General features: G+C 46.1%; 2 protein-coding genes across 5 annotated transcripts in view; one reads left to right on the top strand and one right to left on the bottom strand.

Moving 5' to 3' along the window:
- Positions 1-10,574, bottom strand: part of WDTC1 (WD and tetratricopeptide repeats 1) — a 30,760-nt gene extending 20,186 nt beyond the window's left edge. For all 4 annotated transcript variants that reach the window (XM_054999427.1, XM_054999426.1, XM_054999428.1 and 1 more), the window contains exons 1-4: positions 10,317-10,574; positions 5,879-6,027; positions 3,133-3,216; positions 692-738 (exon numbers count right to left, since the gene is read on the bottom strand). In XM_054999427.1, the coding sequence (XP_054855402.1) occupies positions 692-738; positions 3,133-3,216; positions 5,879-6,007 (260 nt within the window). In that variant the 5' untranslated portion in view covers positions 6,008-6,027; positions 10,317-10,574. The remainder of the gene's footprint in view (positions 1-691; positions 739-3,132; positions 3,217-5,878; positions 6,028-10,316) is intronic.
- Positions 10,575-20,900: 10,326 nt separating this feature from the next.
- The window catches only part of SLC9A1 (solute carrier family 9 member A1), a 109,203-nt gene continuing 103,579 nt past the window's right edge, over positions 20,901-26,524 (top strand). Inside the window, exon 1 of the mRNA XM_054999133.1 lies at positions 20,901-21,846. Within this exon, the coding sequence (XP_054855108.1) occupies positions 21,474-21,846 (373 nt within the window). The 5' untranslated portion in view covers positions 20,901-21,473. The remainder of the gene's footprint in view (positions 21,847-26,524) is intronic.

Genomic DNA, 26,524 nt, shown 5'->3' with positions numbered 1-26,524 from the left:
ATGGAAGCTCACTGGGTAACCTGGGGCTTGTCAGACACTCTCAGCCTAACCTACCTCACAGGGTTGTGGTGATGATAAAATGGAGGAGAGGAGGTCAGTCACCTTGGGTTCCCACGGTGGAGAAAGATGGGGTATAAATGAAGTATATAAAATCCTGATGGGCTGGCCTGTCTGCTCCTGGGGGAATCTCCATGAATGGGGCAGGAGACACCACTGCTGTGAGCTGGTGGCTGCCACGAGAAAGGCAGGAACTGTCACCACGGCAAGTCAGTGGCCCTGTCCTGCATGAGATGGGCAGGCACAAGCCATGGAGCATCTGCTCCTTCTCTGGAGCTGTTTTTGCCTCCTGGTCCTCCCTGGTGGCCAATCCGATGCCTCTAAGAAGCCCTGAAAGTGCTTCCCCTGTTTATCCACAGCATCTATTAAAAGTGAGTCCCCATGTTACTGCCAAAACTACCAGCTGATCCCCCATCCTCCACCAACGTCTCTAATTCTTTTTTTTAAAAAAAACATTTATAAAAGAATACATCTAGATGAGAATGGAGTTATAGCAACTGCATCGTATAGGCCCAGCAGTAAAGCAGCCGGTCATAAAATCAGTGGCTCACCCTGATTTACAAGATTCTCTCCATTCTAACTTGAACAGCTACGCTATGCATTTGTTCGACCTTAGTTTTTAAGACATACTCACCTTCCCTTTTCGTTCCATTCTAGACAGTTGACACAGCCGGTATGACCCTGCACAAACAAGGTTGAAAACGTTATACACACCTTTACCTTCAACAGAGTGTTCCTGGACAAGGATAAAAATTAATCTTTCAGTTTGGACATGCCCAGTTTCCCTTGGAATTCATATTTGCATACACTTTACTCTAGGATTTTCCATTACTGCATTCAGATTTCATAAGTCATAGTTCTTTTCATACTAAAAAATCGCTAAGTATCAAACCCATATATATAAAAACTCTGCTTATAGGCTTCTTTCCTCCATCCAGTATTAAGTATCTCTGAGGTCTGACAGCCACAAGTGGCAGTAGCACTCAAGCTGGTTTGTGAATTCAGTTATAACAAGGCATGGTTAACAAACCAGCTACAAACTCTGCAGTCTGAAATCCTGGTGGAATGCCAATTATCAAATCCTACTTTGTTGGACCTTTGGTGTACAGATATCACAACTAACTGGGGTTTTAATAAACTACACTTTATCATGACCTCTGAATGGAATTATGGACAGGCCATATACATTCATCCTGTGCTGTGCCAGCTGCACTGGCTCCCAGTGGAGTTCCGGATCCGGTTCAAGGTGTTAACCTTGGTGTGTTTAAAGCCCGTCATGGACTGGGACCTGCATACCTGCGGGACTGCCTCTTCCATTACATCCCCTGCAGGGTGTTGTGCTCTGCAGACAAGCAACTCCTGGCGGTCCCCGGCCCAAAGGACATCCGTCTGGCCTCAACCAGGGCCAGGGCTTTTTCTGCCCTGGCCCCGGCCTGGTGGAATGCTCTCCCGCTGGAGCTCTGGGCCCTGCAGGACCTGTTACAGTTCTGCAGGGCCTGTAAAACGGAGATGTTCCGCCGGGCCTTTGGCTGAGTGCCAGCAGGTGTCCTCCTTCTTCCAAGACCACCACTTCTTCTTCTGGGGCTGCCCTCAGCCATCTGCTATGCCCGTATACGGACTCCTAATATTTGTTTAAATAGCCTGCTCCTGGACTATTTTAATGACTTTAAAAAATTATTATTGATTTTATGTTTTTGTGACTTTTAATGTATTTTTTAATGTTGTTAGCCGCCCTGAGCCCATCTATTCCACCTGAGTGGGGTATAAATCAAATCAAAAATAAATAGTTATAATGCTTTACAACATGAAGTAGTCTGTCTGCATTAAGATTCTAGTTACTACACTGTATCCCATCATGGGCCTGGATCCTGCAGTAAGCCTCCACTAAAGGAAGGGATTCCCATCAGAGGAACAGGACTTCTGCACCTCCCCTATGCACAGTTGCCCCAAATGGAGATAGAAGACCTCCAGGAACAACACCGGGGGGAGGAGGCAGCCCAAGGTCTGTAGGAGGAGGGGGGATTGGCAAACAAAAACAACTCGTTTCTATTAGGGAAAATTTCCCACAGGATCTAACCCATGAATTCAAAACTGCTTACACAGGATTTTGGCAAGTTTCCCATTCAGGCACTGATCTGCTTTAGAACTGCTTAGCATCAAAGTTGCTGTATCACATGCTGTCCAGCTGTGACTTACAGGACAGAAGAGCCATCGCTGCCTATGTCAACAACGGCTGTGATCACATACCACTGGTTACTGCAGTGTCATGGTGCTGCAGAAATAATTGTTAACTAGATTGTCTTATCCACACCAAGAGAATCTAGCTGCAAAATGACTGCCACAGTGCAAACAACAGCCCAATATCTAACCATACAGCCATGAATATCAAAGAGGGGAGTGAGAAACTCCAAGGTGACTCATGACAGCAGCAGAAACATGTATTAGAACGGGGCAGGAACTGAATCTTTACAAAACAGGTGGGATGACTGGGTGTGCACACGCAAATTTAAAGCATTTTAGAGGTAGAGGAGGAATCTTGGATTCCAGCACATTATTTCCCCAAATATTTCCCACATTGGTGGGGGGCTACTTTCAGATTTGCAGGAGAAAAATTGGCTAGAAAGAGGCTGAGTTAAGGGAGGGGCAGAAGTGGGAGGGAGAAAGACTCAGCACTTCCCATTCTAATGCAATTTGAATGCACAGCACATCTGGCATTCGATAGTGTCACAGCTGGGGGTGCACCACTGTTGGCAAGGGAATAGGCGCTCACCTAAAGCAAACATGAGAATTCATGGTTGAGAAGACACTTGAACTGACGGCATCACAACTCACACCCCAAAAAGCTAACGGGCTACAGCGGAATCCTACACATTCCAAACTGGAAGTCAAGTCCCACTGAAATCCAGGGGTTATCACTCAGTCTGATGAATAGCAAAGCTTCTCAGGAATCTTGTTTAATTTCTGACCACAGAATAGCAAGATCTATTGCACCAATGCACTTGTTTTTCCCAGAGAGAAAGTGCATTTTTCTTATGGGACAGAAAGGTAATTTTAATTGTAAAACTGTCCACTTACTTGCAGTTCTGCCTCCAAGCCCAGGCGCCGAATGAAAGGGTCAGTAACATGATAGTGTCGTTCAAAGCTGAGGGCACCTTTCTCCTAAAAGAGCAAATGACCACCATACTTAGCACTTGGGGACTTTTAGATTCAATATGAACACAGGGAATTTAAGTCTAGTTTAAGATCCCTGTTTAAAACAAGCATTGAAGCATGTTACATTCAGTTATGAAGAGGTCTTGGAGACATGTAAATGTGTAATTTAACCTACATAATTGAAAATAGGAGATTTTAAAAAAAAATTCCAAAGAACTGGCTCTCATATGTTTCCCAGCATAGATGTTACTAAAATAGCTAGTATTTAACAACACGAGAAAGGCAAACATGCATCAGAAATAAATCACTTTCACTAGTCCTACCCACATTGTGCTATGCATGCTTCCTCTCCTTCCAAAAATTCATTTCATGGCGGGAAAAAATACCATTCATAACTGTAACAATAAGCCCACCTTTGCAGAACTCTGGTCTCAGAAACTTCAAAACAGATCAAGCACAAAAAAGCCTGCTCATGTTTCTTTTTGCAACACATTCACAGGGCTTCCTCTCTGGAGCAACAGCAGAAAACCAGAAGTTTCTATCAAACCAGAGTCATTAGATACCCAACAACTGTTCAAAAATGTATTGTCGAAGGCTTTCACGGCCGGAGAACGATGGTTGTTGTGGGTTTTCCGGGCTGTATTGCCGTGGTCTTGGCATTGTAGTTCCTGACGTTTCGCCAGCAGCTGTGGCTGGCATCTTCAGAGGTGTAGCACCAAAAGACAGAGATCTGAGACACTGTGACACACTGTGACACTGAGAGATCTCTGTCTTTTGGTGCTACACCTCTGAAGATGCCAGCCACAGCTGCTGGCGAAACGTCAGGAACTACAATGCCAAGACCACGGCAATACAGCCCGGAAAACCCACAACAACCAACTGTTCAAAAAGTTCGTGTCATGCTTCAATTAATAGCTAGATGTGTGACAGGGACCTCCCCCCATCTGCAGTGTCAAATCACTGAGGATTACACACAGATTCATGGTTTCGTAGCCTCCCAATTGGATTGCTGGAACATGCTCTACATGGGACTACCCTTGGAGGTTGCTTGCATAATGTGACAGGCCTGCTTTTTGGTGGGAATGGAGCAGAGATGGACCCAAGGTTTACAACAGCTACACTGGCTACCTTCTTGATCCCGGGCACAAGTTAAGGTCCTTTAAAAACCTTCACGACCTGCTATCCACATATCTGAGGAACAGTTTTCCCTATGTAGACCCAGTTGCCAGCTTAAATCTGCATAGTGCCGCCTAATTAAGGTGACCTCTTCAAGAGAGGTATGCCTGGTCAGTTCAGGGCCTACATCTTTTTCAATCTTCTCTTAGGCACACCCTGCCAAATGGGATACAGGAGATAACCTGATTGATAGAAATCTCTGTAAAATTGCTTCCTTCCAATCAGATTTTGTTTTCCAATTTTAGATGACCTCTCTCTCTAGACTGCAAGAATAATCAGTCTTACTTTTGAAAGTGGATTTGATAGCCTCTGTTCCCTTGGAAATGGACTTTCAAGTTACTGGGGTTTTTTTTCCAAAAAAGAATGAGTGAGCTGGATCTTGACCATTGTATTTCATCATAAGTAGTTGTACTATTTGAAGTGTTTTTGTTGCTGTATGTCACCTCACTCAGATGGAAAACCGAGTCGCACTAGATCTTGCCCACACAACTTCAACAGCTGACCCAAAGCAGAAGGACTTGCCTGAACCCATCTTTTTAAAGCAAGTTTAAAAAGGAGTATTTGTACATGTAGTACTGCATACATACAGACAATCGTAATGGTTTCTGCAAAAATTTACAGCATTGTCTGGCAACTATATTTTTAACAGGGGCTACATGTTTTTAGTTGAGCAAGGATATTGGCTCTGCCCACTATAATCAGGGAAAGCACTCAGTTGTTGCTGCCTCCCTCCAGGATGCACAGCAACAGTGGCTGCGGCAGAGCCCTCAACACGTGTGCCTTGGCTGCTTGCTCCCGTTTTGCATCAGCTAGGGCTGCAGTGTAGGAGAGAGACGAGAGGTGCATCAAAAGGAAGGAATTTTTTGCTGCTGTTCAGCCTAGAAAGGGGGCTGAAGAGCCCTTTGCCATGCCTCTTCTCATGTGGAAGAAGGCAGCTGATTCCCAGGAGAGGTCATTAGGGCAAGGGACCAGACAGGAATTGCAAGAACTGGAATGGATCCCTGGGCTGACAGCTACATATCTGCAGGCTCTGTTACCACTTCTAATGCTGAGCAGCGGCACAAACTCAGAGGGATTCTTACTAGAGCCCAAGGTGGATGTTGCAGCACACCGTTATTTGGCTGCCGGAACATTAACTGTTACTCCTGCACCATCCCACACCCCTGCTGCACTTCCTGGTTTGCAATAACCATGGGTTGCCCAATTCACAGCAGTCGATGGTTATCATGAACCAAAGAGCATCGAAGGGAATCTGATCATGTAGGGAGGAAGAAGAGGAACACATGAGCACATTTTCAACCACTAAGGCACAGTACGGCCATGCCAGCCAAAAGAATCCATGTGACTGTACAGAAGGTATGTTTTCAAAAGCATGGTGAGTCCCTCCCATGCCAAAAGGCTCCAGCCTGGCCAATTAACTGCTATCTTCCTTTTCCCATCCCAGCCAGTTAAGTACAATCCAAGGGTTTTTTTTTTCTAGGACAAGAAGCACCTTGAGCTGCCTGTGGATGAGGTCTCTGGTAATGTTTGCTTTTGCCATCTTCTCACCCCAGGGCCGATGAACGGAAGTTAGTGGAGGTCCTGCCGTGCATCCGAGCATTCCAGTAGAGGTCAAGTCCATAGAGACAGCATTGAAATTACCTGGGGTCAAAGAGGGAAGGAAAAACGGCTGGCAGTTTGAGACATGTTCCTTTGATCAGGATGATTTTTAAAAATATGTAACTATATGATTATTTATATTATTTTTCAATAGTGTCTAAATAAATTTGAGCACCGATGGTGGAGAAAGCAGGCTAGAAACAGTTAAAATATAAATTCAGACGGACAATTTATGTCTTTTACAAACTCTCTGTTTCTCTTATCATACAAATCATACACACCTACAACAGAAGCACAGCTGTCTCACTAACCAAGGCAGCCCTGCTGTTCTGAAATCTGGCCCAAAGTTCCAGGATCTGTTGAACAAACTCCCATGTCACTACTGCACTCAACAAACAAGACTCTGCTGCAGCCCAACACAAAACAAGTTCCAGAAAATTAGATAGTTCGTTCACTCCAGTCAGCATTAAATGGGTATTCCTATTCCATTAGCGATGCCACAAAATTCAAGATTTTTTTTTTCAAACCTTCATGCACAAGTTTTGGTCCAAAAGCTAGATTTGTAATCCAGTGATCAGGCTCTAGCTAATGACCAAATTCTTAATCAGCTGAAAAGTGAAAGAGCGCATTTCTACTTTGATCCATCCTCCTCCAGCCCAAGCTCGGTCTGAATTTTCAAATTCAAAGTCTCTTGGAGCAGGTAGGCATGCCTAGTCCCAAGCTAGCCTTTGAGACATTAGAAGAGCAGTAAACTAAGGAAATGGAATGGAAGGAATGGGAATTTGGCAAAAGCTGCCTTGGGGGCGGGTGAGGCTAAACTTTGTCTGAAACCTGAAATTCCTTGGTTCTCGGGGATCCAAATCTAAATGTTGGAAACTAATTTTTGCTGCCTCCTATGCTGGCCTAGCTATCAGAACCAGCTAGTGAGACTTTGTTCCATTTTCAGCACTGATCAGGGTGAAGTTCCTTAAGAGGGCAGAGTAAGGCCTTTTCAATAATTTCATCCACAACAGAACTGTCCTGAGAGACCTTATCAACAAACTTGTTCTATAGTTTCCACAGAATACCTTATTATAGAGACTCCAAAATGTTATAAAGAAAGTACACCAGTATCTACCTGAAATGGGAAACCCCAACTACTGCTTGTTAAGAAACATAGTTCAAATCTAGATCCTTGCAGTACATTTTGCAATGGTGGGCCCTAAAGAGTTGATCCCGATACCTATGAAATGGAATTATTTTGCCGTTCCTTATAAATAATCTTTAACCAAGCTACAAGGATTGAATGAGCCTTCAAGAGAAGATTGACAGAGGCAATTATAAAGGGTCCTTAGAGACTCTGGGGAGATGGCGGCTCTTTCCAAGCAACTGCAGCATTGAAGCACATGAGGAGGACCAATCCAATCTAAGAAGAGGTACCAATCCAGTTTACGAGCTCCTGTGATTATAAAAGACGTGCAAAGGCTCAAAAGCTTGATGACTTTTGGCTTCTAGACATTAATGTAAGAGGCAACTATCTGGATATTGGGCTTGTCACAATCTCTCAGGCTAACCTAACTCACATGGCTGTTGTGAGGATGTGGAGGATGTGATAAGCTGCTTTGGGTCAACACAACAGAGAAAAGTTGGATAAAGCTATTAATCATTCAAGGTTGTCTTCACTGACAGCAAGGGAGGCAGGTGCTAGAGCTTCATCACTCCAAAGAGGAACTGGCGGAGAATCAGGTAATTTTTCTGCATGGGAAATTAGTGGGATCAATCAATACTGAAATCTAAGCCTCAGGGAGTCCACCCACTGAACATACAGCTTGGGAAGAATTTTGCAGGCATTTAAACTACATAGATACCCAACTTTGTGCCTTGTTGGCAATTTCTGCAGCACAAGACAAGTTTGCCAAGACAAGAAAGAAAAGAACAGAAGGAAAGAGCCTTAATAAACCAGAAGGATTTTTTTTCAAAAGAGAGGAGGAATTTAGATGGATGAGACACTTTTGATGAAGAAAGAAGCAATGAAGGTGAGAGGACATGGAATGAACAGAAATAATACAATTCCATCATTTTTCATAATTTGTTATCTACATCTGAGAGGAAGGAATCAGGGTGTCTTCAGTCAAATTCCTCCTACTTTTATCACCATGGGTTCAGTTTGCACATGCCAGCTCACACCATCACTTCCATGGTCTTGACCTGTGCATGCCAGTTTCCCAAGATAAATGGAGCATATGAATGATGGTTGGTTACATGCACCAGCCAGGTCTGCTAAATAGCAGCACAGCAATCCTACAAATACTGTGATATAGACTCAGTGGGCTGAAAGCCACATGAGGCCCTCTGACACAGCACCTGTGGCTCTTCTGAGCACTGTTCCTCAATTTGGGACCTGCTCCAAGTTTCAGGAAAGTGGGCAAGGCCTTAATCCAGCAGGGCTTGTGGCTGGCAAGCAGTTCTAATCTTGAAAAAGCTGCTGCCAGAGGAATGAGTAATGTGTAGGCCTCTCTGAAGTGCAGACCTTATTCTGGAAGTAAAAAATAATTATATTTGTTGATGGTTAATTGCAAATGTGGCTCTCTATGAGCCACAGAATGAGTACCACCATGATAGTCCCTTTTAGACCACATTGGGCCAATCACACACTCTCAGTTCAACCTACCTTGTATACTCAACCCCTATGCTTGTAGGACACATACCATGCTCTTACCTAACAATGCATTCAGCTACCATTGACTTTTCCAGTTAGCATCGTTTGTGATGCCCTCCAACAAGCAGCGATGTCCATGTGCAGTGAGACTACAAACCTTTTTTTAAAAAAAAAACTGGTAGGCAATGTGGAATATACTTCTACCATTCTGCTATACTGTACTTCTACCATTCTGCAGAAAATGCAAAGCAGAAATATTCAGGGGGCGTTTTTATGAAGGAAATATAGCTGTAGTACAAGGGAATGGTTCAGGAAGGTGCTTGTATGTATTTTTTGCTGCCTTGTCTTCTATTTTTGTGATCAATTTTATGCAAAAGGAAAAAGATATGGAGTAACCATCCCTGTGCTTTTAACTTTAGAGGGGTAGTCACATTAGTCTACAACAGCAAAATTAAGCTGGAGTCCACTGACACCTTAAAGATTAAAAGAAATTATTCCCGCTTCAGCTTTCGCTAATAAGAGTTCACATCAGCAGATACAGAAATTACCCTGTATTAAGTGATTCTGAGCATCTGCCCTGAACTCAGGGTTTGCTAGGGGGGGAAAGCAGCATATACATCTAAAGGGGTATCAGGGGTCTCATGGGCCACTGGATGGAGCATCCAGTAGAAAGTAAAGAAGACCACACAATAATAGAGCTCAGACCTTTGGAGGAAGAGATGAAGCCACTTTTTTGGGAATGGAGCATGGAAACGCCACATCTTTCAAAGAATTGGGACAAGAAAAAGGCAGTGAAATATCTATTCCATGTTAAGCAAGCCTGAGTACTTGCCCTGCCAGTAACCCACCACTTGCTAGACCACACTTCAGAAGAGGCCTTTGGGGGAAGAGAGGGCTCACATGGCATTGGATGGAGCATCTCTGGTATGTGAGGAGTAAGAGAAAATCAAGTGACCTCTCAAAGGATCTGGTCAGGAAGGTGGCAGTGAAATAACTACTTCATCTGAACTGATCCTTGCCTGGTTTTTAACCTATTACTTACTAGAGAAAAAAGTAGATGCCTCAAAAGAGGGGGGTGGGTGGGGAGGGCAGACACTGGAAGGCACATCTACGAAGGAGAAGTCAAGTAACCACACCTGGATTAGTGCAAAGGGAAAACAAGGCAGAAATAGTTTCAGGCGGGTAGCCGTGTTGGTCTGTAGTAGAAGAGAAAGATTTGGGTTCAGTGGAACTTTAAAGACCAACTAGATTTCCAGGGTGTGAGTTTTTTTCGAGAGCTCGTACCCAGGAAACCTAGCCGGTCGTTAAGGTGCTACTGGACTCAAGACAGTGGAGTAACTATTCTGTGCCTGTTCTAGGTATCTCCCCCCGCCCCCGCGCTTAGAGGCAGGAGAGGGGTCGCCCTTTCGAGAATAGGGGGGCATCCTGTACCTCTTGAGGAGCACCCCTTCCCCTCAGAGAGGTGGCAAGAAACAGCAGAGAGGCTTGCCAACTCTTTGGGAAATTCCTGGAGATCTGTGGTGGGCATTGCCTGGGGGGGTGAAGTTTGGGGAGGGAGCTCCGGGGGATGCGAGTCCGTCCTCCACAGGGCCGTCCCCCCCCCCCCGCGAAACAGACCTCCGCAATCTGGAGCCCCGTGGCCATTTCGGGAGAACTCCAGGGCCCGCCTGGGGGTTGGCAGCCCCCTGCTTACCTGTCAGGCCTCCTCAGGGCAGGCTCAGCAGCCGCAGCAGCCAGTGGACGGAGCCCTTGAACTTCCATGCAGGGGTGCGAGCCGAGCCCTGCGCCGCCGCGGCAGGGGCCCCTCGAGGTGGCTGGGAGGCAGCGAGAGCCGCTCACCAGGCTTCGCAGCCCGGGCCTGGCTGGGACCTTCGCCCTCCGCGGCCCCCTCCTCTGTTTACCCCCTCCAGCTGTCTGGAGCCGAGCAAACACCTCCTTTCCCCCTCCCCTTTTTCGTCCACCGTGCCCCTCTCCCTCCTCAACGCGCCTGCGCCACGCTATCTGCGCCACCAGCCCCTTATCCTTTTGCCGATCCTTACGCAGCGCGGATGGCGCAAGGGCCCTTCGAGAATAGCGCTCCCTCCCTTGACGTTTAACGTCTCATTGGCCCGCCGTAGAGTGACAGCCGTCCTGGCCAAAGGAAGGTAGCAAATCGGGGAAGGGGCGTAGCGGTGTTAGTTCGGACTAATCGGTGAAGCAAAAGACGTCGCGAGGGCGGTGCCTGTGGGGATTCTGGGAATTGAAGTTTGCAAAGGGGTGGAAAGGCGGAGAGACTAGGCCAGTAGTGGTGGAATTTATTTAGTTTGGTAGAAAGTGGTTTTGTACGCTTGGACGGGGGCTAACAGCGCTCTTGGTGTTTTTAAAGGTGTGTTCTGAAGTAAAATAAAGCAGGAATTATGTGGCACTGTAGGCAGTAATAAAAAAAGCCTGGAAAGTTTGAACCGAAATACGTTTTTATAAAGTGCTGAAACAGCGCGCTTTTTGCTGCTACAAATTGGTTTCTGGAATATTCAGTAAATCCGCTTCCCTCAACATTGCTTAATCCCAGGTGACTGTATACAAGATTTCGCCCAGGGGGTAGCCTGTTAATTATTTATTTAAAAATGTATATGCTCCTCATTAGAGAACCTGCTCATGGGAGCTTGCAAAGTAAAACATGATAAAAAGTTAAAGCAGCATAAAAATCGATAACAATTTTTAAAACTATAAAATTCCACACTATAGAACTGTGGGGAGCATGAAAAGAAGTACACAGATGCATTAAATAGAACACTACTGTGATCAAACTATGTATTCCCTTGGGATTGTTCATGTTTCACCGGGATTTACTATCAAAAGAATGTGACAGTCTGAGCCTCTCTGTAGGGAGGTTCTAAGCAATTCTGGTTTTTTTTACTTCATTTTTACCCTGTTCTGGTGTTCTTGAGCCTTATTGAATCTGAGAGTTGTGATATTCCAGTTTACATTGTTCTCCTATTCTCCATTAAAATCATTGTGTTCAATGGGTTTTACTACCTAGTAAATGTGTTTAGGATTTCAGCCCTAGGTTGAAAGGCTACATTCCTGCCATCTTTTGGGCACCATCATCAAACTAGGGTGAGGGGGACACCTCCTGATAATCTAATTAGAGCCAGTTCACATGTTGTAAGATCTTTGTCATGTCAGTGCAATCCAAACTAGACCTGCACCCTTCTAAACCTAGTGATTCAATTAATTTAGAAATGTGTAGCTTTGCTTAGGATTGTACAGAGTATTCCCCTACATGTTCTCTCTTGAAACTGTGCTGCTATTGTACCTGCATTCAGGTGCAGGAGGCAAATGTATTCCAGTGTGTAGATCCCAATGGGTTTTCAGTGATTTGCTCTTTATGTGGTAAACACAAAATAAACCTGCAGGATAGCAACTGGTTTTAAAGCGATTGGACAGCTATTTTACAAAAAAAATAAAAAAGAAGTATTAACACTTTTTCATAAAGACTGTTTAAGGTGTTGTGTTGGTTCTCTGCCAACATGGAGAGGAAAGGGGGGGACAGCTCCCATCAAAATTACCGTTCTGTCTGTGCTTTTGCACAGGAGCAGAGGAAGGTGTAGGGGTGGGGTGGGGATAGCAACAGCAAGTGGAAGGTGGACATCATTCCTGCCTTCTCCCGTGCCCCACCCCCCATTTTCATCTATGCACCTCTCACTCCCAGCCTGAATGTATGTATTAGATATATAATACTCATGTCCCAGCCCATGCAAAGCAAGTATAGAGCATAAGGAGCAACCGCTGTGTTTTCTGTCCCAAGATCGATCTTGCTCCAAACAACTTTTGAAGAGGAAGCCTTTTGGTGGGAGAAACCAGGGCAGGCATGTAAACTGGATAAATGCAATCAAGCCACACCAGGTGGGAAGACAAAGATGCCACTCTTTTGTACGGCTTATCTGTTACATGATAATGAAATCATGCACCACTGATGCAATTTAGATTTGAGTGCCCTATGACAGCTGGGAACATTCAAATCACAACTTCACATTGTCCCAAATTTCCCACCAAAGGAATGACACAGTGTCATGCCTTCAGTTTTCTAACTTTGTGTTTGTACTGATCCCTAATAATTCAATCAGCACATACCCCATTCTATTGCTCTTCCCTGGTAATGTAGTCAGTGCACTGCCAGTCCTATGATTCTCTCCCAATAATTAACTCAATTCCCAAGCCATTTCTAGATTCTCTGTTGCGGTTCTTTGTTCACCTCTGTGTGTGTGTGTGTGTGTGTTAGCCATAGCTGTGGAGATATTTTAACCACTATCTCTGTAGCTGAGTGGGACAAGCCGATGCATGAGGATCCGGACTTGGGAGAGCCCTGAATAAAGGAGCCGGTGAGTACCATTCCCCCCAAAAGAGAGCCCTGGTTATAATAAATTGTGGTTTCACATTGTGTTTGAAGTGAGTCTGACCAGATAGACATGAGTCCTTGGTTCAGAGCTGCTGACTTCTGCATTCTCAAGAGACACATTGCATACAGATACATTGTTCTTGCCCCTGGTTCAAAATATTTAGTGTCTCTCTACACAAGACATGTTACATGAGTAGGATCAAGTGAAAGATCTTACACTTGTTCTCCCATTGTGGATGCACATGCACTGCTAGAGAGACAGAGTACACTTAAATATCAGACCACACAGCAAGAAAGTCACTTGAGTGTCCCCGTGTAAGCAGGGCCGGATCAGGGGGGGAAGGGGGGGTAGTCTGCCCCGGCGTCACCGAGGAGGGGGGTGCCGGGTGCAGCTGCCAGCTTCTGGGAGTGCACAGGCGGCAGCGCGGGTGGCCTCCCAGCCCCCCACGCTGCCTTTCACCTGCCCCACAGGACAGGGCAGCCAGCTTGCCGCATGCCCCCTGTCCTGCAGGACAGGCAAAAGGCAGTGCAGGGGGCTGGGAGGCTGCCCACACCATTCGCCTGCCCCACAGGGCAGGGGGCGGCTGGCTGCCCCCTGTCCTATGGGGCAGGTGAATGGCACAGGCGATTTCACAGACCTCCGCACTGCCTCTGCCAACTCTGCTGCGCGCCGGGGAACCGGCTTGTCATGCGGGTGGCACACTCCGCCATGCGTGATGACGTCATGGAAGTGACATCACACAGAGCTGGGAGCACGAGCGTGCTGTGTGTGTGCGCGGGTGCGTGGAACTGGACTTGGGTTGCCCTGGGCACCGGCAACCCTAGATCCGGCCCTACGTTTAAGATGTCTTGTACAGAGAGACTCTAGAGGCCAGCCTCACGAAGTTCAGTAGAATTAACTTCTCTCCAAGTGGGCTGAGGAGCACAAGCTTATAGCTCAGTTCTCAAAGTGAGACACATAGATTTACTCCAAAGTAAGTTTATAGGATTGCAGCATTAACATTGCTGGAGAAAATGCTTTTTTGTGTGTTTTCATTTGTAGTTTGTTGGAAAATTGCTTTTTCTCCAGAGGATGGCACTGTTTGCAAAAAAGTTTTATTTAGCCCCCTCCTCCCAAATTGAAGAAATAGCAACTTCTGTAGTACGGCGAAATTCATCAGTACGTTTCTGCTAGTGGTTGCGACTTCAGTGTGGGTGACAAATAATAAGTACTGTCCTCAGACCTTCATGTCTTTTAGATGACTTTGCATCGATTTTTCTCACTGGCTTAACGGTTGATGAGAGTACTCTGATGAATCAGGAACGATGTGGAGAAGCTGTGACAGAAAGTGAAGGCATGGGATGGTAAAGTCTGAAGTGCGGCAGGCAGAAAATACCCTTGAATTGACCAGGGAGGAGCAGGTAGCTGGGCTTACAATAATTGAGCATTTGGGGAAAAGCAAACTTGTTGCTCACAGACTGTACGTGCCAGGGGTCTGCAAACTATTTGCCTCTCTAAAAAACAAAATGAAATCTTTAAATTGTATGGGAGGGGTCAGTGGGTGCTAGCAGGGCTCATTTCGAGGGGGAACACACAGGAACGCAGTTCTGGCAGTTCCCCAAAGAGGTCACATCAGGTGGCCCCACCCACCTGACTCTCAGCCATTTTGCGTCCGTTTTGGCCTGGATTGGGGCCGAAATGGCCTGGATCAAGCCTCTGACGGATGGTGGATCACTCTCCTGCTCAGTGGCAGCCAGATCGGGACCCTTTTGGGCCCCTTTTGGGCCATTTTTAGCCCCTTTTTGCCATTTTGGGCCCAATTTTGGCCCTGAATGACCAGGATTGGGTCCAAAACAGCCAGAATAGGTGATGTCAGGGGGTGTGGCATATGGAAATCAGTTATACTAATGACACACTTCCGGTGATGGCAAGAGGCGTGGCATATGGTAATGAGTTATGCTAATGAGTTCCTCCAACTTTTTTCTACAAAATGACCCCTGGGTGCTAGAATAACCAGTCCATGTGGATGGAATGCCAAACAAAGATTTTCATGGGACTAAAGGGCTTTTTAGAAATGCTTTACAGAAAGGGGAATGATAGAGGGAAATTCAAGCGGGAACCATTCACAGGTTTATGCCAGAGCACTAAAACAATCACACAGAGTGCTCCTGTGTATATTTATGATTTATTGTGAGATCTCATAGGTACCACTTCTTAAAAAGGGCTTGCAAACACCAACATTTGTGTTGCAGAAGCTTGCCAAATATCAGTAATTTTAAAATGGTATCATTTCAGTTATGCAAATAGGCTTTCTTATATTGTAGGTCCCCGCCAGTACACACTATCAGGAACCCTGTTTTGCACGGGTCCCGATTATGCAGAGAGAGACGTTGCATGTACAGCTTGCACTGAATCCACAGAAGCTGGGAAGCAAGAACATACTCCCAGTTCCTCCCCCACATACTTTCAGTGAATATCAAGGATCCCAGTTATTTATTTATTTGATTCATGTCATTTATAATCCACCTTTCTCACTGAGACTCAAGGCAGATCACATAGTGTGAGATTAGTACAATCAATACCAAGGACATTTCCATAAACAATACCACAGGGTAAATAAATACAAGTTTACAAAGACATAGCATTAGCGAGGCTCTACTACAGAGTTGCAGAAATGCTGAAACAGAACATAATTCTAGGACTGACATTAGACAACGTGAAGCACAGGTAGTACATAGGAGTACATATTTAAAGCAACAGATAATATGTAAGGCAATATTGTGGTGAGGTCTATGGTCCTTAACTCATTAGCAAAGCATCTGAGACTCCCCCTGCCTACAATACATCCCTCCTATATGAGTTAAAAGCCTTTTTGAATCATTTGGTTTTGCATTGTTTGCAGAAAGCCAGGAGAGTGGGGGTTCTCCTGACCTCCTCAGGCAGGCCATTCCATAGGGTAGGGGCCGCCACGGAGAAAGCCCATCTATGGGCTGCTGTTGATTTTGCCCATGTGCAGGCTGGCACCTGCAGGAGACCCTGTTATATCGGAATCTTCTTTTCCTGTTCCTTGTCCTTCTTGGATCAGAGCCAGTAATTCTTTGTATCCCACAGTGTAAGCAAATGCAGGTTTACTTAGATGTAAGAACCACTGTATTCAATGGGTTTTATTCATCCTTAAGTGTGCATAGGATTGTATGATTAATGGCCTATTTTAGGAGATGGTTTTCCTCTCCACCAGCAAATAACGTGAAATAGCTATTTATAAATCCAGCCTTGGGATGGGCTGGCATAAATATCCATATAAATTAGTATATCATAAGGCTATTAAGAGCATGAAGGAGAAAATGATAGAAAAGTACTTTGTACACCAGATGTGCAATCTGAAAGCTGTATTATTAATGACCATTTAAAATGGCCAAAAGCACCTGGAAATTCCAAAGTTCACAAGTTATCAAATTATTAACTCTTACAGTGCAATCCTAAGCAGAGTTACTCCAGTCTAAACCCATTGAAATCTATGGGCTTAGACTGGAGTAACTCTGTTTAGGATTGCTCCGTTAAACAGTGTAATCCTCTGCAGAGGATCCTGATTTCAATGGACTTCGACTGCAGTAATTTTGCATACAATTACACTGTAAATTGTTCAGTGTGTGATTAAGGCTGGGACCTTGTGAAGACAAATGCCGGTGCGATGTAGCAGTCAAAGTGTAGGATCGGAATCTGGGACACTCAGGTTCGAATCCCCACTCCACCATGGAAGCTTGTTGGGTGGCCTTGGCCAGTCACTCTATTCTACCTTGCAGAGGTTTTGTGAAGTTGAAAGGGAAGAGGGAAGAGCAATGTTGTAAGCCAATCAACAGCTGTGCAAGGCCAGCTTTACAACTGAAACAGACACATATGCTGGTGAACTGAATACTGTCCACCCCCCCCCCCCCCCATGCTTCAAGAAGAATGTCTTCCATTCATTCTTTTTTCAATTGGATAGCAATTTCAGCTATCCACGTTCTCCACACAGTATATTGTTTTACAAACCTTTTTCACAGCCTTCCCTGCCTAGTACTTTTTTCTAAGTCCCAAACTCTTTAGATCTTTCCTTGTAGGGAATGCATTGCAACCCCTTAATTTTGTTTTGGTTGCCCTTTGCTGTGGTGTGATCCGCAAAGTTAATCGCTTAAGTAAGTTAATATGAGAACAGAGAAGCTGAACTTCCATGGGGCTCAAATTGGCTTATGTGGTTTTTCCCTGTGTTCTGTGTGGGTTTAACTTCAAGAACATTGGTTTTAAACTGTGGATTTTATCGCTTGTCTGTAGAGGGTTTGCAAGGGTGACCACAATGTCTGAGTGTCTTGCACACATATAAGTCATTTTATGTCTGCTAGAGACAGAATATTTCTTTCCAAGATAAAAAGGAAGTGAGGAGGCATTTATTGACTTGGTACAGGGCTGACTGCAGATATATTTCACAGAAACACAAGACGTTAGTTTCTTGTTTTAACATTATCTCCTCTGGGTTTTTTATGCACTGAACAGTGCAATCCTAAGAAGGATTTCCTGGAAGCAAGCCCCATAGAATAGATCTGAGTAGACCTACTTAGGATGGGTCCCTTAGTATGTGATTGCTGCTAATCACAACTGAATGGGTGGGTGTTTAAGACTGATTTAAATTATTTTGGGGACTGAATAATATCATTTGAATATACTATTAGAAATAATAAAAATAATCAAGGCTCGTTGTGAGACTGTGCAATCCCCTGCAGGGCAGCACATGTGGTTCTCTTCTCCATTTTAACCTCATAACTAGCCCAAGCTCATCAGAACTCAGAATCTAAGCAAAGTTTGCCATGGTTAGTACTTGGATGGGAGATCATCAAGGAAGTTCCAGGTTGCTATGCAGATGAAGGCAATGACAAAGTAACTCTGCTTTTCTCTTGCCCTGAAAACCCCGTGAGAGGTTGCTACGAGGTTGCAACTTGACAGCACTTAATTGTTATTTAGTAACATGCAGGCAGCACGTGCCTAATCAGTAAAACAGTACGGGAAGAATCTTGGTGCAATCATGCATACATATGTGCACAAATGCACATTGGTAAGATAGAGAGGGAAAGTTCGATCTCCAAAAAGGTTATATGCTAAATGTTAGTTGCAGGGGGGGTAGCTGTGTTGGTTTCCAGTAGAACAGCAGGATCCGAGTTCAGTGGCACCTTAGAGAGTAACAAGATTTTCAGGGAGGCTGACTATCAAAAGCTTATACCCTGAACATTTTGTTGGTCTTTAAGGTGCAACTGGACTTGAATCATGCTAAATCTTGTTATTATGGTATATACTGTCTAGAGAGAGGGGTGCTTGCAGGACTCAAGTGTGGGACGGAAGGAGAAAAAGGGATATGTCCAACCAAACCCATTGCCACAATATGGTTTGTTGATGTCACTTCAGAAATGGAAATACAAAGAATGACTCACCAGTGTATTATTGAATAGCAGTGGGTGGGAAGGCACGCTCCAAGTTTATACCAGGCCCCAGAGCCAAAAAGGAGGGAGAAAGCCAGTATGGTGTAGTGGTTGGGGTGTCAGACTAGGATCTAAGAGACCCGGGTTCAAATCCCCACTCTGCCATGAATCTTGCTGGTCTTGGACCAGTTGCTCTGAGCCTAAATTACTTCACAGGATTTTATCCACAGGATAAAATGCAGGAGGGGAAAATACCAGGTTCAGAGCTGACCCAGTTTCAAATCTCCTCTCTGTCACGAGATGAACTTAGGCTAATTGCTCCCTCTTGGCCTAACCTACCTGACAGGGTTGTCGTAAGAATAAAATGGAGAACCATGTGTGCCATCTCCAGCTCCTTGTGATTAAATACCTATATCAGATTTCTGCTTGTTTTCAAATTTTTGCATTGTTTTGAATGTTCCAGCTGTTCGTTGATCATGTTGATTGTAACTGTGTAATCCTCCTTGAATCTCAGTGAGAAAGGTGGACTATGAATAACATTAATAATATCTGTCTATATAAAACCACCACACTCAGCCTAACCTACCTCACAGAGTTGTTGTAAGGATAAAATAGAGGATGAATGAATGATATCCAGGGCTCTGAAGGATGGCACAAAAGTGCTTGACTTAAATGCGCCTCTTCCAGCTTAACCTACCTCACAGGGCTGTTGTGAGGATAAAACAGGGGAGGACAGTGCTGTACACCCCAAGCTAACTGGAGGAAGGAAGGACAGAATTAAAAACCTATATCAGGTTCCTGCTGTTTTCAAATTTCTGTGTTGTACTGAATGTCCCATCCATTCGTTCATCATGTTGATTTACACTGCGTAATCTGCTTTAAGTCTCAGTGAGAAAGCTGGACTATAAATAACATTAACAACAACACCCAGCTCTATCTGTTGATGGATGACCAGTCTGACTGTGCTCCGGATTCCTTGGCCAAGGGTCTTGAGGCTGTGACAGTATGACTACGTCAGAGTGGCCTAAAATTGAATCCCCTGAAGATGGAAGTTCTGTGTCTGGGTCATGGAGCAGTGGGACTGGGGACCCGGCATCCAACCCTCGACAGGGTACAACTGAAGCCTTGGTTGATGGTGAGAAGACTGGGTGTGACTTTGGATGCCACATTTTCAATGGAGGCCCAGGTCACGACCGTTGCCAGGTTTGCCTTTTTTCATCTCCGACAGGCCAGGCAACTGGCACCCTATCTCACATTCCGGGACCTGGCCACAGTAATCCATGCAACGGTCACCTCCAGGCTAGATTACTGCAACTCACTCTATGCTGAGTTGCTCTTGGGCTTGACCCAGAAGCTACAGCTGGTCCAGAATGCAGCGGCATGCGTTCTTACAGGAATGCCTACTCGAGCGCATATCCATCCTGTGCTGGCTTCTGGTGGCGTTCTGGATCCCATTCAAGGTGTTAACTTTGGTGTTTAAAGCCCGACTGGGACCAGCATACCTGTGGGACCGCCTCTTCCATTACGTCCCTTGCAGGGCACTGCGCTCTGCGGATAAACAACTCCTGGTGGTCCCCAGCCCAAGGGACATTTGTCTGGCCTCCACCAGGGCCAGGGCTTTTTCTGCCCTGGCCCCAGCCTGGTGGAATGCTCTTCCACTTGAAAGCCGGGCCCTGTGGGATCTATTACAGTTCTGCAGGGCATGTAAAACAGAGATATTCCACCAGGCCTTTGGTTGAGGACCAGCGGGTATCCCCCCTTATTCCATCTAAGATCACCACCTCTTCTATGACTGACCTCGGCTATGTGTTCTGCCACAGCTATGACCTATGCAGGTCTTTGATAATCAACTAAAGCAGCCTATGTACAATGGCGCCTGGAGTATTTTGGTGTAAGTTTTAAAGTTGATTATTAACTTATTATATTTTATTGATGATGTGAGCCGCCCTGAGCCCATTCGTGGGGAGGGCGGGATATGTGAAATAAACAGATAAATAAACAAATAAACAACAATAGACTATCTAAATCCATCTCTCCCAGCCTAACCTACCTCAAAGGGCTGTTGTGAGGCTAAACTAGGGCAGGAGGAGAGAGGGCTGTACACCACCCGCAGCTCTCTGGAGGAAGGGCGGGATGACACCGCAGCCTGTAAGCAGGAGGGCGGGAGTTGTGGCTTTCTCGAACAGCCCCCCCCTCCCTTCGGGGGACCGACCCGCCAGATGTCCTGCAGCCAGCCAGCCGGGCGGGCGTCCGCGGTGCGGTGCAGTGCTTCTCCCAGCCGGTGGAGGCTGCTGTGCGTGCCGAGACTCGGCCGCCGCCGCTTCCTCCTCCTCCGGCTCTGCCTTTGCCTCTCCCAGCGCGTCCTTGGCTCGGCGGTAGCCAAGCGAGCTCCAAGAGCCGGCGGGGACGCGGGAAGGCGCGCCGAGGAGGAGGAGCGCCTGGGCTGGGCAGAGCCGGGCGGAGCTGCCGCGCTGCAGTGCACGAGGATCCGGAACAGGGCGCGCTTCCTCCTCGCCGGACGAGCCCAGCCGAGCCCTCTGTGCCCGGGGAGGCTGGCCTGGCCGGCGCCTCCCGCCCGGCTCCTTCTCCAGCGGCGCAGAGCGGCGGCCTCTCCCGGGGGGATCCGGCGGCGCTTCCCTTCCTGCGCCTCCCCGGGGCGGCTGCGGCGGCTCTGGCGCTCTGCTTGCCCTTGGTCCCCGTCTCTTGCCCGGGCGCCCTCTCCTTTCTTGCCTCAGAGCCTCTCCGAGACTCCCTTTCCGTTGCGCCCGGGGAGGCTCGTCCAAATTGGCGGGCACCCTTTCCAGCCAATTTTTAAAGAAACTATTCAAAAGCCAAACAAAACCTGCCGGTTCTTTTTTGCGCCTGGCCTCTCTTGGGCAGGGGAGGAAAATCTCCAGTCAGACCTCTTGTTCGACAAGCTTCTCAAAACTGCCTTTTTTCGTTGCTGTTGCAAGGGTGAGTTCCCTCATGCTTTGAAATAATAATAACAACATTTTTTAAAAAGCCAACCAAAGCTGCTGTTTTTTGCTGTGGATCAGGTGAAAAATGCAGGCGAAGGGCTTTGGGGTGCTGAGGCCCCTCCATGGTTTGCCCTTCGTGGTTGGCATGGCTGTCCTCCTTGGGCTCTTACCGGTGCTTCACAGCCGTGGCTCAGAGCCCCATCGGATGGCTCGGATGGCGGCCACTCCGCCATCTCATATCTACCCCAAAAGTGTTGAGGCCCCTATAGAAGAGATCACTTCTGCACCACCTGCCTCGCCAGATGTACATCCCGGGGCAAAGCATCCCGCCAATCATTCTTTTGACGGACATGGCAAGAAGCGAAAGATTTTTCCTGTCCTGGACGTTGACTACACGCATGTGCGGCTACCCTTTGAGATTGCACTCTGGATACTGCTGGCGTGCCTCATGAAACTGGGTATGTAACTGGGGTTTGGCTCCTGGGGTGTGTACGGGAGTGGGGATTCTCCAGTTAGCAGACTGAATGTTTAGAAATATCTCCAGGCTGTGTTCCCATGAATTGCTGCACACGCGCTGGGTCCTTCTGGGATTGTCCTGGAGCTCTTGGGCATCTTGACCACAGGCCATTCAAAGGAGGAAGATGTTCTCATGGAGGTATGCTTGGGGAAGGGTGTACTACTCTGATGTGCTCCTCTCAGACACCAGATTCCTCGGAGCCCGGCACTACCTTTAAAGACTAACAGAGATTTTATTTCAGCTAGTTTAGTAAAACTGGTGAACGGTCTCTGTATGTTTCTTGATTGTCGCCTGGACTTTGTGGCACCTTGACCCTGTAGTTTGTTTTATTATTTTCATATTTCCCCATATAAACAATCAACTTAGGAAGGATCCACCCAGAACATCTGACAAAGTGGGCTGCAGGAAACCAATGCTTTATGCTGAAATAAAACATGATTGGTCCTTAAGATGCCCCCAAGAAACATCAAGACTCCTCTATCAGTTTTGCTGATTCAGGCTAATGCAGCTCCTCCTCTGGAGCATTTACTTGGGTGTGAAGCTTCAGTTGGTTTTCAGGGCTGTGTTGGCAAGAATGCTGTTTGCTTATTTTTTCCACACTAAAAAGTTACACGCTGCCTGTCCAGAAACTGCTTCAACATAAAAATTAGAACCACCAACCAAGAAATAAGGAAAAGGTCACCAGTTTGACTTTTGTTCGGACCTTTCTTTTTGTACACGTCTAACTGTTCATCCTTTGTGTTCACACAAGACAATAAAGAAAAAGTTATAGTGATATTGGATGTGATATTTATTTGAAGTATGTTGAGTTCTTAGCTGCAGAAAGGTGAACCTAAAAAGGGGGTCGATGATTCCACAGGTCTGCTAGGGCTCTAAGGGATTTGATTTGTTAACTTTTACCAATGGACTAGTTGAGCTAAAGGTTTCTTCAGGGGTCATTTCATAGAAAAAGAGCTGGAGGAACTAATTAGCATAACTCATTAGCATAACACCAACATATGCCACGCCCCTTGCCATCACCAGAAGTGTGTCATTAGCATAACTGATTTGCATATGCCACACCCCCTGACATCACCTATCCTGGCTGTTTTGGACCCAATCCTGGCCATTCAGGGCCAAAATTGGGCCCAAAATGGCAAAAAGGGGCTGTAAATGGCCACAAAGGAACCCAAAATGGTCAGGATCGGGCTGCTGCTGAGTGGGAGAGTGATCCACCACCCATCAGAGGCCTGATCCGGGCCATTTTGGCCCCAATCCAGGCTGAAACGGGCCCAAAATGGCTGAGAGTCAGGTGGGTGGGGCCACCTGACGTGACCTCTTTGGGGAACTGCCGGAACTGCGTTCCTGCGCGTTCCCCCTCGAAATGAGCCCTGGAGAAACATATTTCTGCCACGAAAGCAACATGGGAACAAAGATGACCTGTTCATTTCCCATATGTCCCAGATTACACTTGTTATGTTTTATGTATTTATGTATATCTTGCTTTTCTTCTCAATTGATACCATTGTTCTCCCCATCTCCATTTACAACCTAGTTTCTCCATTAGAATATTGTTCTCCCTGCCTCCATTTTTTCTCAACAACAACCCTGTGAGGTAGGGTAGCCTGAGAGAATGTGGCTGGCCTATGGTGACCCAGTGAATTTCCGTGGTAGAAGCAGCTGTTCAAATCCGAGTTTCCCAAAATCCTGGTCTGACCCTCTATCCATTATGTCACACCAGCTCAATGCAACTGTTTCAGACTCTGTGGAGAGAATGGAGCTATTACGGTTGTGGAGATGTGGCTGCCAGCTCCCAGGGTGAACCAGATGGTTCAACCTAGCCTAACCGGTTGATGTAAACAGGCCTCTAATCTCATTGATTCTCACCTGTAAAATATGGATAAAACTTCATTTGGCAGGCTTTTTTGTGAGATGCTGGAAAACTCCAGCTGAAGGGTGCTCCTGAAAAGACAGTGAACTGTTAGTTCTACCTGCCCCCCTAAAACCATTTTTCTTCTAAAGCCAAGCCTCATGTTTCTGTCACAGAAGTTTGCACCAAAGGAGGAATTGATGGCCTGGAGTCTCTTGTACCAGGTGGTGGTATGAATGTCAGTAACCGAGGAGAACGTTTGGAGTTGTCCAGTGGGGTGGCCGCACTAACATCCAGCCTTGGGCTGTGCCGCACATTTCAAAAGTGGGTGCCTGATCTTAAGAGGCTATCTGCTAATGGCTGCAGATGTTTACTCTACAGTACAGAAGTGATTTTTGTCTCTTCTAGGGGAGAATGATGGAGAAGTATTGCGGGGAAATGAACTTTTCACTCTGCTCTTTATGAAATGCAGAATTTGCCCTCAGTGGAAATCAGAGCACTACATCTTAGAAAACCAAACAAACCCCGGTGCCGCTGCCGGTAGAAGATGTCGCATATATAGATTGGAATCTCACACGTTCTTGATTTAGATCGGGCTGTTATGTCATAAAGTCTGAGTGCTGAAAGAGAAAAATTTGTGCTGCGAGCTAGTCAGTGTGCAAAGTGCCTGCATTTGAAGATTCAAGGAGCTTATAATAGAAACTCCTCTGCTGACTTAAAAGTTTTGGTAATCCCTGCCAGAAGAGACTCCTAAGAAAACTAGAATGAAGGTGCAATCCATGGGAAGTTCTCCTGCACAAGCCCTATTGAAAAGAACAGGGGCTGTGAAAGGGGCACGGTGGTGCTCCTGTACGACAGTTAGTGAAGCTTGCTCAGGAGAGTTTCCATGGGTGTCTGTGAATATTTCCATTCATTCACAGATGGATTGCCCCTACTGGAAAAGTTCCTAGTGGGACATTCCGTTAGAGGGGCGGCTGGTGGCAAGGAGCAAGCTAAGCCAAGACACCCCTGTAGTTCCGACACTGCTATAGGGTCTGCTCAACCCAGACCTGGATCATGGTGATAATGGGAGGGTTGCAGTGGCTTGGATCCCAGCCAGTGGTCACTCACTGCAACATTGCCGGCACACGGGGGCTGTATTTTTTCTCAGCTTGCTCCAGGGCTGTTTTAATGTCCCGGGCTGGCTTTCAGACTTGTATTTCTGAACTAACAAAGAAATCCACATGCCTCGTAAAGCTGGATAACCTTTTTTTTTAATTTAAAAAAGTATTTTTCTTCTATATGTTCCAACTTTGCTCTGCAGTTGTACTCTTCTTGCCAGGCTGTGATTGCTTTTCTTAATGAAGAGGGTCAGGGCTATTGCGAGTTTATCTTATTTGGTCTAATAACTGAATTATTGGAGAAGTTTATGAACTGTGCTCTTGGGAAATACAGAGGAGCCGATGCCTGAATGTAGCCCTCAAGATGTAACTGATCAGAAGTGCAAGGAAGTGAGGACGGTGATGACATGGGAAAGGGATAGGCATAGGAGTAATCTCTTCCCCTAATTTGTAGGAACTATGTAATGACAGAGACGTTACAAAACTAACTTTGGGTGGAGAGTATTTTATGACCCTGGAGCAAAGAAGAACTCCTTACTTGTGTAACATATGTCAGCTTTTACTCTGATTGTAACAAAGTTAATTTTGCTGCAGGAGAGGTAGGATATTCAAACCTTGAGGTGGGTAGAGAAGAGATTACTAAATGCGTTAAGGTGCAAAGCTGGCCAGGCCATCCCATTCCGTGGTGAGAGTGCCTTAGAGAGAGGTCAAGTCAGCAGGTGTGAGCCACCCTGGACTAGATCCTTGGTCCTCCCCCTGACTAAGAGAAGGACCTGCCCCTTGCTACGCCATTGGCGCAAGGAGTGGAATTGGGGCCTTTTTGCTTGTTGTAATTACTTTGAGATTGAGAAGAAATAGCCTCTTGCTTCTGTGAACTGATGTAAACAAACGCCTGCAAAATACCACCAGGCTTGTCCATGCCCTGTGTCTGGTGCCTTTGTGGGGTGTCTGTATTCCTTTTTGCTGCTTGCCTCCTCCCCTCTGTGAAAGTTTTCCAATGGGAATATCCCGCTGAATTTAACAGTGCCATCTGTTGCACCCTTCTAAACCGACTGACTTCAATGAAGTTAGAAAGATGTAACTGCTTAAAATAGTGCTGTAGATGATATTTAATCAGTCCCATATCGATGCTTTGTCCTTTTAGTGAGTAAGAGAGGAGAAAAGGGGAAACTTTTGTGCAGAATGTCTGGGGGCATTTGTTGGTCATTCTGGCCACTAGGCAAACAAGCACCCAGTTCCAAGACTATGACTAGTCTGTCTCCGTGTACAGTTGATCAATTGGTTGAATGCTCAGTATCTCCTACCATGCCAGTTAGTGAAATTAATGCTGATTGAGAAAAAAAGGAGGGAAGAGAAAGTGCCTGGAGTCCTAATTAGGGTTGATAAATCTGATTTGGAAAATTCCTGGAGATTTAGGGATTGAGGGCGGAGATTGGTAAAGGGAGGGAGCTCAGAAGGGATGTGATGTCTCTCTAGGACTTCTTCGTGTAGACTCTATGGTATGTCATAGAGTCTGCCCTGTGAAGTTGCCGTTCCTTTGATCTCTGTAGTCTGGAGATCAGTTGTAATTCCAGGAGAACTCCAGGCCCTACCTTGAGCTTGGCAACCCTAGTCAGAATAGATCAGGTTCTCTGAGAGATCTACTGATGGGAAGAAGAATGAGACTCTAG

Source organism: Eublepharis macularius, chromosome 15, assembly GCF_028583425.1.
Source record: "Eublepharis macularius isolate TG4126 chromosome 15, MPM_Emac_v1.0, whole genome shotgun sequence".
Classification (NCBI taxonomy): domain Eukaryota; kingdom Metazoa; phylum Chordata; class Lepidosauria; order Squamata; family Eublepharidae; genus Eublepharis; species Eublepharis macularius.
This window is presented reverse-complemented; position numbering and strand designations above follow the sequence as displayed.